This window comes from Odontomachus brunneus, unplaced genomic scaffold (genome assembly GCF_010583005.1).
Source record: "Odontomachus brunneus isolate Ranch 3 - 2012 unplaced genomic scaffold, Obru_v1 Obru_scaffold_003, whole genome shotgun sequence".
NCBI classification, from domain to species: domain Eukaryota; kingdom Metazoa; phylum Arthropoda; class Insecta; order Hymenoptera; family Formicidae; genus Odontomachus; species Odontomachus brunneus.
The window spans coordinates 3,085,011-3,097,517 of NW_022639453.1; the positions used below are offsets into that span (position 1 = coordinate 3,085,011).

At 35.0% G+C, this 12,507-nt stretch overlaps 2 protein-coding genes across 2 annotated transcripts; both read left to right on the plus strand.

Moving 5' to 3' along the window:
- Nucleotides 1–2,257: 2,257 nt before the first annotated feature.
- LOC116844089 (28S ribosomal protein S28, mitochondrial) lies at nucleotides 2,258–4,076 on the plus strand. Its single transcript, XM_032815218.1, has 3 exons — nucleotides 2,258–2,770; nucleotides 3,497–3,618; nucleotides 3,720–4,076. Exons 1-3 carry the CDS (start codon nucleotides 2,450–2,452, stop codon nucleotides 3,904–3,906), a joined length of 630 nt encoding a protein of 209 aa, XP_032671109.1. The 5' UTR covers nucleotides 2,258–2,449; the 3' UTR covers nucleotides 3,907–4,076.
- A 1,926-nt stretch (nucleotides 4,077–6,002) lies between these two features.
- On the plus strand, nucleotides 6,003–7,042 carry LOC116843645 (39S ribosomal protein L14, mitochondrial). Its single transcript, XM_032814213.1, has 3 exons — nucleotides 6,003–6,173; nucleotides 6,426–6,647; nucleotides 6,727–7,042. Exons 2-3 carry the CDS (start codon nucleotides 6,458–6,460, stop codon nucleotides 6,978–6,980), a joined length of 444 nt encoding a protein of 147 aa, XP_032670104.1. The 5' UTR covers nucleotides 6,003–6,173; nucleotides 6,426–6,457; the 3' UTR covers nucleotides 6,981–7,042.
- The last annotated feature ends 5,465 nt before the right edge of the window (nucleotides 7,043–12,507 follow it).

Here is a 12,507-nt window from a genome sequence, read left to right on the forward strand (position 1 = left end):
GACTTTTAACGTGCCTCGTATCTCGTAAGAAAATTTCAGAACCTATAAAATACAAAAAGCTTAATAAGCTTTATTTATATTTAAAGACAATATTCTGACAATATACATCACTATAGAAATAAACCTAAACCTGGCTAACCTACACTGCTGTATTTAAATTTTTTATCTTACCGTGATGGCTAATGGTTGTACGAATGTTTCGAAGAACAAAAAACCATAAATAATTTAGTAATTTCATACTGTATTGCACTCTTTGCGCACTCTCCACCATCTCCACCGATTCACACCGCGCAAAAGAGAGTGGAGAAAAGTCACACGAGTGGTCCACGGAGTACGGTTTCGAACGGCCATGGTCGCATGGTCAGTGTGCCCACTAGGGGTTTTCGAACGATCTGAGTGTGACAAAATACACACGGGTGATGTTTTCGAACGCACCCCTAATGGAAGGAGCGCAGGACAATGGCGGCCGTCTGTGCGACAAGGACAAATATGGGCTATCCTTGTTTCGTATATTATACATGGGCTGCGTTAATTTTGGCGCTTATAGCGCGTGTAAGCATCGGGTGCTTTCCAATTGCATAACACATCTTGACACATCGTACACAAAACCAGTTTATTGGTCACATATTATCTAAAATATCTTGTAAGATAATATGCAACCAATAAACTGGTTTTGTGTAACACAGTATATGCAACTGGAAAGCACCCATCATTTGTTCTTGTTTAGTATTTGATAGAAACAAGGATGAAATGATGCTCAGAGCGTTGTAAGCGCCAAAACGAACGCAGCCACGGTATGAAATAAATACATCAAACCGGTTTAAGTTGATTGAAAAATAAAGAAACGGTAATTATTAAGGATAAAACTGAAGGAGACCCTTCCTCCTCACCGATTTGGTTAAAACTTAGTAATATTATGTAATTAAATGCATAGAAATATAAAAGTAAAAAATGTCACTCGTTAATCGTAATAAAGTTATGATGCGGTAAAAGATGACAGATTTTGAGGTTATACAATCTGTCATGTCGACAGCGTATAGGTATATGTGCATACTTTCATATTCCTTTTCTACGCATCTATAATTACATAATATTATAAAGTTTCAATCAAATCGGTGAGAAAGAAGGATCTCCTTGGCTGCGTTCGGAAACGTCACCGTATCCGTCAATGTACCTGTTATGGCTCCTGCACACAGGACGCGGTATGCTTGCCGCGCGGCGGAAGTTCACACGATAGCCAATCAATATGCTGCTTTCCGTGCTAACCTTCTAGCTCTTATGGAAAAACAACTTATTGATTGGCTGTCACGCGGACTTTTGCCGCGCGGCAAGCATTACCGCGTCCTGTGTGCAGAAGCCATTACACTGGAGTGAGCGAGATACGAGTGAGATATCAGTTATGATTCTATTAGATAATCTAATATTGACAATGCATATCAGCGGCGATGCGTTTAATCAATACGTTTTCTTGATGAGTATTATATCAGCATAATGTAGCGTTGTTTATATGTATCGTCGATATTAAAATTATCTAATAAAAAGTTATTATTTGGTACGCGTATCAAGTGTACGATGTAAACCAGGCCACTGAATAAAGTCGCGAGGCACCTTGGTATTGGTAAACGTCAGATGATATGGATGGACCAGGAGCTCTTTGCATATGTCTGGTCAGCTGTTTCAACTTCTGTTATCTTCTGTTGGCGTTCTTTAATATCGTAGGGTGATTCGTAAGAGATTCATCCCATCATACCGATGAATCTCTTCCATCTCCATGACTCCATGAGCCAATCAGGAAACGACTCTCAGAGACAAAGCGACATATAAAAACGCGCGCATTTGTTGAGAAGGCGATTATTTCTTCTCATAATTAGTCTTTGGTAATTCTCGTGTATTTATTTGGAATATATTAGTCGTAAAATCCGACTGTGTTGCAATTACTTTTGCCTGCCCTTCATTTTTCGAACGTTGCGAAATCGAAATTCGGAATCGCGGGCCGCATCAACCCACGCAGCGCCGGAACATCCGAGACCGAGCCAGGAGAACGAGCAGCGCTGATTTTTCGCCAGATTCATCGATTGTTTCGCCAGACTCCGGAGACCCAGGGTAAACTTGGTGAAAAGCAGAGTGACCCAAAAGCGGAGTCATCACTCTGTTGACCGTCCACGTAAGTCACTGATTTCACTACTTTCAAATTTCCCTATATAGTTATCTATCGTGGACGTAATAGTACACTACTTGAACTAGTGTAGCCAGTTCAGCTAAAAAGAACAAACCTCTAGAAGCAACTGTAACATAACCTCTCTAAATTAGTTCGAATTTTGTTCAGCCATATATTGAAACTGATAACCTCTCTAAAGCATGTGAGTCCTTCCGTATCTTCTTCGATATAACTAAAGAATTAACAAGAGTACCAAATATTGCGATCTAAAATAGAATTTTATTTACTATCATGAACAAGATACATAGTCTCGATAGAGTATTGACACATTTACGATCTCTCAATGTTTTCAAAATGAACTTGATATCGCCAAGATGTTTCTGTACGAAAAGTGATTCGGGAGGAGGAGACAAAAACACGACGTTTGTAGAGTCTCCCGTTGCTGAAAAAGAAGTGCAAGTAGAAACGAAAAATAATACGGAAGCGTCAGGGACTAAAGTAAAACTAAGTGGTTTTGCGCAAAGTTACGAAAAATTCTCGTCCATCAATAAGAAAGAACCAGAGATACCGCAAACATTTGCTTCCTTGATTCGACACTCCAAGTTTGTCGATGTAAGTAAATATATTTATAGTGTAAGGCCCGATACAATAAATGGAGTAAGGAGTAGGAGTAAGACAAAATGGAAATAATTTATTTCGCTAACTCCCTTACTCCAATAAAAGTTTGCCCATCAACATGACATGGAGTAAGCCTGAATTAAGTAGTAAGAACTGGAGTAAGGAGCTGGAATAAGGAAGTAAGCGAAATAAATTATTTCCATTTCATCTTACTCCTACTCCTTATTCCATCTATTGTAGATCGGGCCTAATTGTACAAAGTATTTATTTGCTGTTTGCAAATGCACTTGCAAATTTACACATTACATATATAATACTTGTCAAACATCAATTTATGCAATCAGATATAAATGAAAATGGGCCTGTAAGAGCTGGGTGTTAGAAGCAAGTGCATATTTATTACATCTTAAATGTCTAATCAAAGGTTGTGCATACAAAAATAATAATCATAACAAAAAAAAAACAAACATTTCGATCCCGCATTAGATCCTTATTAATGTATAATTATAAACAAAGTTTTTTGGGATTAAAACGTTTGTTTTTTTGTTGCGATAATTATTATTTTTGTACGCGCAACTTTGATTAGACATTTAAGATGTAATAAATGTGCACTTCCTTCTGGCACCTAGCTCTTACAAGCCCATTTTCGTTTATATTTCTGATTGTATATTGTAAAGCCTTCTAACTCTAATTTTTGATAAATTTGTGGTTTTTTTTTAGTTGGGAGACCCTGAAGGAAAAATGGTAATTGGTGAGATATATCATGTGATTGATGACGATTTATATATTGATTTTGGATGGAAATTTCACTGTGTTTGTCGAAGACCTGTTAAAAATGGACAGTATGTGTCTGGATCCTTCTTTCTTTCTATATATTTCATTTGTATTAATATTTTTAATTATATTTTAATTGTTGAATATTAAGATGTGTTTTTTCTTTTAGATACTATGTCAGAGGATCAAAAGTTCGTTTAAGGATCAAGGATTTGGAGCTATCTTCTAGGTTCTTAGGTGCTACCACAGATATAACTCTTTTAGAAGCTGATTGTATATTGATGGGTTTGATATCGTCACCATTACAGATGGCAGAACAGAAAATAAAAAAGCCACAAAAGCAGAACAGAAAATAGTACATTCTTAATTCAGTAATATCTATATCATATGCAAGTAAAGTTTATAATATAAATATGATATGAATGGTCATTGTCTGTTGTAAGAACACTGTTATATCTTGTGTATTCCACATTTAAAATAATTTATGACGTAAATTATTTTAAAATTAATATACTTCTTTCATTTACATGTGTTATTTCACACAAGATATGAGAAATATGTCTTGAGAAAATAAAAAAAGAAATTATAAGTTTGAAAATACTCAAATAGTATAGGGATATGCGTATATGTGAGTAAAAATTTATAAAGAATTTATGCTTTAAAGAATATCTACAGAAGAAGAATTAGAATTAGAAGATGAGTATATGAAGAATTAACATATATAAATCACAATAAAATTCGTCTTAAAGTGTTCCTCAAAAGCTCAATATAACGAATATCATAGCTTTGTTCGCGTTGCTTGCACTTTTGACAGAGTGCGGTCCTATTGCATAGAGTCAGAGAGAAGAAGGAGAGGAGTCATGGTTTTAGCTAATCCCGATTTCAGCTGAAATAGAGACACTATAAGAGACACTATAGATACACGTGAGGTTTGTCGAGTTGCTTGTACTATTCACACTTTTACACCTAATGTCAGTTGCATATTAGTGCACCTCATACAATACAAATTTTCCAAAATACGTTCTGAAGACGCTTTTAGGATGGAGGGATGTCATCAGAATATTTTTAGGACGTCCTTTGAAGATGTGAGCTGTCTGAAAATAGCTAATATCCAATAAGTTTATTCATTAATCGAACTTTTTACAGTTTCACACTTAGTGCATATTAATTCTTTAGAGGTTCTAAAAATGACGTCATGATTTTCGTTCGTGTTACGAGTGTAAATGCAATTCTGATATACTTTTTACACTTGAGCCCAAGCAAGAGTGAAAAGTGTATCAAAATTGCATTTACACTCGTAACATGAATGGAAAACGTGACGCCATTTTTAGAACCTCTAAAGAATTATAGGCCTGTTCTTTGTAGTTGCACTGCTGAACTGGTGCAATATATTGAAGTGAAACAAATATACGTTTTCTCACTCTAACTTATTGCACTAGTTCAGTAGTGCAGCTACAAAGAACAGGCCTTATGGTTCCTGCACACAGGACGCGGTAATACTTGTCGCGCGGCGGAAGTCCGTGCGACAGCCAATCAATATGTTATTTTTCCGTAAGAGCTAGAAGGTTATTATGGAAAGTAGCATATTGATTGGCTGTCGCGTGAACTTCTGCCGCGCGGCAAACATTACCGCGTCCTGTGTACAGGAGCCATTAGCAACTAGCAGTCCATAATTATATAGTCAAAGGTATAGACATATGGCTCCTGCACACAGGACGCGGTAGGGTGAGACCCGATTGACCACGATACGATTGGACACAGATTGTAATGATTGGTTCGACCTAGTAATTCACTAGATAGTTCTTTTTATCGGTTGGTTGTGTTCAATCGTATCGTGGTCAATCGGGACGCTCCCGACGCGGTAATGCTTGCCGCGCGGCGGAAATCCGTGCGACAGCCAATCAATATGTTGTTTTTCTTTACTGACTGCTTTATTCTGATTGGTTGTCGTATCACATACAACCACTTACAACCACGTTCACGCAATTGTAGAATGGGCTTAAGAAGCGATAAAGATAGAACAACGCGGTAGCGTTGGTAGTGTGCTTCCCGAACGCACCCAACGGCTGCGTTCAGAAAACATAGCTGATTAGTGAGCGGTCAGTGATTATTGGTCCTTAGGGCTATCGCACACAAATTGACATAACTGCATATGCATAGCATAAGATTGTATGGACCAATGAGCATCGAATATTAAGCATCGAACACCAATATGGCGACTTAATACTCGATGCTCATTGGTACATACGGTCTTATGCTATGCATATGCAGTTATGTCAATTTGTGTGCGATAGCCCTTACTGTTAGATCTCTAATTTTACACCAATTACATTGGCCGCGTTCAGTAGAACAAGTGATCAGTAAGCGCTCAGTGAGCTCTTGCATCTGATTGGAGTATAGTTGAAGATCTAAAAGAATATGCCAAATCATATACAAGAGCTCTCTGAGCACTTACTGATCACTTGTTCTACTGAACGTGGCCATTGACGAATTGCTCAACTGTTGTGCAACTGTTGAGTTCGCTGAACGTACCCAATATCAGCTGTTTTCGTAGAGGCGCTGTTGCAATTCGAGAAATTATCTCATTTAGAATTAAAAGTGTATAAACTCCACGCTTTTTAAGGTAATCATGATTAAAAAAGATTCAGGAAAAATAACTTATTTCAGATTTGTCTTCGCTCAGAAAAATATATATAAATATATATTTGTCAGTGTCTTCGACTTCTTTTAATAGTTCAGATATTTAAGGTTATATTATATTAAACATAAAATTAATAAATGGCTTAACTTAGATTATAATTTACATATTTAGTTATAATTAAATTTAATTATAATTAAATTTAATGGAGTAAATTAGATTTTTATTGTGTTTCAGTCTGTGTTCTGAAGAGAAATTGAGCAATTGCAATGTTGTTGCCTTCAATTATATTAAATAATACATACAGAAACATTTCTACATCAGCTGTTACAAATCAAATAATTAAATTAAGCCGATTGAGAGTGGTGGATAATAGTGAGATAGGAAAGCAAGCTATGATGGAGGGTAGACCACCACGATGCATACATGTCTACAACAAAACAGGAGTTGGATTGATCGGTAATACAAAAAATAGATATACATATGACAAGTTGTTTACACAGCAACTGATGTTGTAATACTAATATAAATTATACAGGAGATAGGATCTTGGTGGCAATAAAAGGTGAGAAAAAGAAAGGAATATTAATTGGATTGAAACAGAAACAAGCTCCTAAGGTTGCCAAGTTCGACAGTAATAATTTGGTCCTCATAGATGACAATGGAACTCCTTTAGGTACACGGATACATGTTCCTATTCCTCATATACTGAGAACAAAAATGAAAGAGAAAACTCATAGCAAAGGGGCAGATTACACTAAATTACTAGCAATTGCTTCTAGATTTGTATAATATCTTTCACCTACTATTGTAATATGTATGTGTTGTATAATAATAAACTATTCATTCTATAATTGTGGTTAAGTAAGATACTCGTATAGCTTATGTTTATTTTTTAATAAGAAAAAGATCTATCTGTTATTTAATTGTGTTATCGAAAATTAATCTGACCTGGAATTGCTAGATGCCTAGACTTTATTGGACTTTATTTGAACAATTCAAAGATTTTACCATCAATATATGTTCAACTAATATTAAAAATGTGCAGAACTTGGATATTTAAAATAGTATATCATATTTTCTTATCTAGTTTTCTACTTTTCGCTATTGTAATGATTATAATTATAAGTCAGTAATTATATTACTTTCAGTAATTATATTCTTGTGCTCAAATAATATAATATTTTTTGGTTTGCTGTTGTGGGTTATATAATTATACATCTGGTTATATTTTTGTATTCTTGCTCTATTTTTTTCATTATCATTATTACAATGATTATAAATTTCTTAATGTATTAAAAAAAAAAAAAAAATATATATATATATATATATATAAATTATATTTCTAGTTTCTTTAAACCTGTTTTTTAAATTAGATTTTTTAGTTTTTTCAAATTTGAGCAACCCTGATCTGACTTGTTATCACTGAGATAAGTGGTCTGTTCTTTCGCTTTGCATTGATGCACTGGTGCAATAAGTTAGAATGAAACAAATGTATATTTGTCTCACTCTAACTTATTGCACCAGTGCAGCAGTGCAAAAGAACAGACCTATATACTACTTGGAACGCGCGCTACCTCCTGAGTGTTGCGGGATGAGGGTAAGCGGACAAAATCCATAAAAAAAGAGGGGATAGTGTTGGCAACGTTCAAAAGTTCCTAAGATCTATAAATTAATTTCTCAAGATTAATATCATTGTCGGATAAGTATACAGAGGTGTAGAGTTGTGACAGGTTATATGTCACGGTGTCAAAAGTAAACATCACGGAAGTGAGTGACAAGTTATGGAGACACAGGTTAAAATTTTGTGAATCGGCAGTTCTTCGTGCTATTTTGTGGAAGAAGAAAAAGAAGAAACGAATTAGTACCAAATGTCAAAAGCCGTAAATTTCAAATAACGTTTGCATCGAGTTCCCATACAGCACAGATCTTGCGGCAACGTTGCAGCAATATTCTCTGCAAGATCTGTGCTGTATGGGTTCATGAGCGTAAAAATAAACAGTGCGACTGCCTTTACCATAGGTTGTATTATATAAAAAAAATAACGTTATTTGAAATTTACGGCTTTTGATATTTGGTACTAACCTTCTTCATCTTCTTCTTCTTCTTCTTCCACAAAATAGCACGAGAAACTGCCGATTCACAAAATTTGGTGTTAACCTCTGTCTCCATAACTTGTCACTCACTCCCGTGATGTTTACCTAGCAAACAATTTGGTACCAAATTGTCGCCAAATAGATACCAAATATGACTAAAATTTGACGGAAAATCCGATGCCATCTGCGTCCGCAATATGCTTGGGTTTTGTTAGCAAAGCTTGGTGACAAAATCTGACGCCAAATTGTCGCTAAATACCGAGCAAAGTTTGGTGCCAAACTGCGCCGCACAAACCTTGGTCGGTATTTGGCGTCAATTTGACGTTAGATTTCACCAAGCTTGTTCGGTATTTGGTATCAATTTGACGTCAAACTGCGCCGCACAAATCTTGTTTGGTATTTGACGCCAATTTGCCATCAACCTTTGATTTAGCAGATGTTGTGTCCAATTTGATGACATTTTGGCAGCAAAATTTGTAGTCAAATGTTGGGCAAAATTTGCTCGAGCAGATTTGACTATCTGGGTAGTTTTGACACCGTGACATATAACCTGTCACAACTCTGTACACTCTCTTGTCCGACAATGATATTAACCTTGAGAAATGAATTTATGGATCCTAGGAATTTTTGAACGTTGTCAACGCTGTCCCCTCTTTTTTTATGGATTTTGTCCGCTTACCTTTAAACTTTCATTCCTAAGCTTAAGTCATTGGCTTGGTTTACATCGTGCAGTTGATATGCGTACTAAACAGAAACTTTCTATTAGATAATCTTAATATCGACGCATTTAATCAATATAATACGTTTTGTTGATGAGTATTATATCAACTTAATATACCGTTGTATATATATCGTCGATATTAAGATTATCTAATAGAAAGTTACTATTTAGTATGCGTATCAAGTGCACGATGTAAACCAAGCAAATGTCGTGCGAGTATTGTGAAAGTTCTGTGCACTTTAGAATGACAGAATACTGCACTGCGTAATTTGACACCGTGCGCACATTTTCTGCTTTCGATATCAAGTAGCACAGAACTAACACGAACGCATACACGGAGCTACCCATTTCCATATGCCAAACGGCCCACCTCTCTGATCTATAAGATAGGCCCGCGAGCAATCGTCTATTTTTTTCGCCGGCCGCGGCGAGCCGTATGTCTTGCCTCCCGCGTCACCGCGCTCTGATATGTTCAAATATTTTAATTATTATTTCGAAATTTTACGTGGTTGTTTGAAAAATGACCTCTACAATTTTTGTTCACTTTTATCTGTTTTACTTATATTTTTCTTTTGGCACGTCTACGCGGGATACCCTGTATGTTTCGGAAGGAGCACGCACGTGTGTTATTATCAGAAGAAAACGCAAATAATATTAATATATGTTTATTTGTATTCGACGTTGGATGTGATCAGAAAAAGACACCAAATATAGTAATAGGAGGTTTATTTTTATTCGCCGTATCGATCGATGAATCGAGGAGTTATAAAGTAGTACAATTAAAAAAAAGAAAAATCTACCTATTTATATAAGATTTAATTAAATTAATTAAATTTATGTATAAATCTATAAAAATTAACGCTTATTATAAACGATGGGGTATCTGTCTAATGTAACCATAAAATGTAAATAAGATTAGATAATTATAATAATTTCTCACAAATTCTCAGAGTATCTCCGAAGTAATGATTCGCGAAATATTCATTATACCCCGATAACTAAGTGTACTGGCACGTTAGCGCACACCGTGTTCAGCACGTCATGCAAGTCTATGTTAGTTCTGTGCTACTTGATATCGAAAGCAATAGTTCTCAAAAAAGTATCTTTAAAAAGTTTTATAATTCAAATTTTCTGGAAATTGAGTGAAATTTCTGAAATTTATATTATTTATCATTTTTTCCGCCATATTAGATCCACCGTCTTGGATCACAGAATTTTGAAAATCTAAGTTCTGATTCGGATTCAACGACTCCAAAAACCCATAGAATACGTATTTTCCTGTAATTATCTCCCCGAGCAACCCCCTGTCCTGAAAGGCTTAATGGCTGCGTGACACAATGGGTGCGTTCCGTTTCCACGCATGATGCGCATGAAACGCAGCGTTAGAGTGACAGAGATACGAGAGTGAGATAAAAAGAGAGGGAGAGCTCTCGGGTGAGGTTATCGAACCTAGGTTAGGTTAGTTCTCGAACGCATGAGATCGCATAGACTGCACTACTCGGAGCTGATGCAGTTCATGCGTTCGAGAACTAACCTAACCTAGGTTCGAGAACCTCATCCGAGTGCTCTCCCTCTCATTTTATCTTACTTTCGTATTTCTGTCACTCTAACGCTGCGCTTCATGCGCATTATGCGTGAAAACGGAACGCACCCAATGAGAGAGTTGCCGCCGCTACCTATTTATACTCGACCCATAATACACAAATTATTTATCTTTATGACTCAAAAACGAAATGTTGAATAACATTGTAAGAGGAAAAATTGTTTTAAAATTCGTTCAAGGATAATATTTCGAGAACAGGAAGTTGTTCTGGATTACCCTGTATATAATCTTGTATAATCATACAAACATTGACATTTTGTGTATATTTTGTATATATAAAATGTAAATAATTGGAAATATAGTTTGAAAAAGAAATACACACACACACACACACACACACACACACACACACACACACACACACACACACACACACACACACACAAGGTGTCCCAAAAGTCTGGAAACAATCGGATATCTTAGAAACAACGCATTTTAGAAAAAAATATTTTGAACGAAAGTTGTAAGGTTTAAAATGGTGCAATTTATGGTAATATCCATTTAACCTTGGGTGGAATTACCAAGGTCAGGTCAAGGTCACATTGATTTTTTTTAATAAAACCCCTTATTTTTTACTGTATATTCTTATATTGTAACACGAAAAGTATCTAATGCAAACAATATTTAATTAAATTGTTTGGAAAGCTCCCGAGGTGTGCAATAAAAAATAGAGGGTTCCATTATATCGATTAACCGGTTTGTAACCTACCTCGCAAACCAGCACCGTATTTATATACCAATAATATAACATAGATATATAATGTTAGCACAACCATGTAATTTGTTAAGTAATTGTTACATGTTACATAATATATACATATCAGTTACATGAAGTATTATATAGTTGAGCTGGTATTCAAACGTCAATGTTATGTTACTGATATTTATGGTTTGCTGGATATTTAACAATTTAAAATCGGATGCCTGTTTCTTAAAATTAAATTAATTAAAATATCCGGTTAATTTAACAATCGCGTCCGATCAAATAGGCGCTTAATTAATAATTCAATCCTTTAATCAAAATTCGATTTTTTATAACTAAGAAAATTGACAAATCAGTTAATCGTTAATCGTTTACGGTTTTTTAAACTGCTGAGTTAAAAGTAAATTGTGTTGTTGTGTTGTTGATTTGACGTTGTTATTTTCATCTTTTTTTATTTTTTCGTCCTACTTCTTTCCTACTTGACATATTTGCTATCATATCAATATTACACTTAATAAACACTTAATGTATTACATTTAACGCATGGAAGACATATCTCTATTGAAAAAAGTGTTTTGAGATCTCAATTGAGAAATTGAGGTAGAAATGACAACACATCGTCACCGTATATATCTAATTAATTTCACAGTGTCACAATTTACTTTTTTTCTAAGCAGTTTAGGGAATCGTAAATGATTAACGATTAACTTGATTAACAGAATTGAGTTATTAATTAAGGCGATGCTGCTAAGCTCGTTTTCGTAGAATACTCTTTTCTTCTAATTGCATGCATAAAACTGCAAATGTTTTTACAGCGTGAAAGTATAAGCGATAATGAATACTAAAAAGTTGCATCGAAATCAACAAAAAATTTTGTATTTACTATTGAAAATGTGATACAGGTGTCATATTTAGTTTCATGTGACAAATTTAGAGCTCATATGCTTCAAATACATAGTATGCGGCATAGAGAAGACTTTCAGGAACATTATGAAGATATCGTAAGTGAATTTTAATAGATAGTTTAAATAAAAAGAGAATTTCAGTAATAAGCGATATGTGTGCTAGCGTTTAATGGTTACGTGGTACAGAAAACTTGATTTTTAGTTCACGCATGTCCTGGAAGAAAGCGCTGCATCTTGAGCTAGTTATATATATATATATATATATATATATATATATATATATATATATAT

Bases quoted from the DNA above. Each gene is read 5' to 3' on its own strand.
- LOC116844089 (XM_032815218.1), top strand. From the start codon at position 2,450: ATGAACAAGATACATAGTCTCGATAGAGTATTGACACATTTACGATCT. The intron at 2,771-3,496 runs GTAAGTAAATAT...GTTTTTTTTTAG, and splicing joins GACACTCCAAGTTTGTCGAT to TTGGGAGACCCTGAAGGAAA. The intron at 3,619-3,719 runs GTATGTGTCTGG...TTTTTCTTTTAG, and splicing joins AGACCTGTTAAAAATGGACA to ATACTATGTCAGAGGATCAA.
- LOC116843645 (XM_032814213.1), top strand. From the start codon at position 6,458: ATGTTGTTGCCTTCAATTATATTAAATAATACATACAGAAACATTTCT. The intron at 6,648-6,726 runs GTAATACAAAAA...TAAATTATACAG, and splicing joins AACAGGAGTTGGATTGATCG to GAGATAGGATCTTGGTGGCA.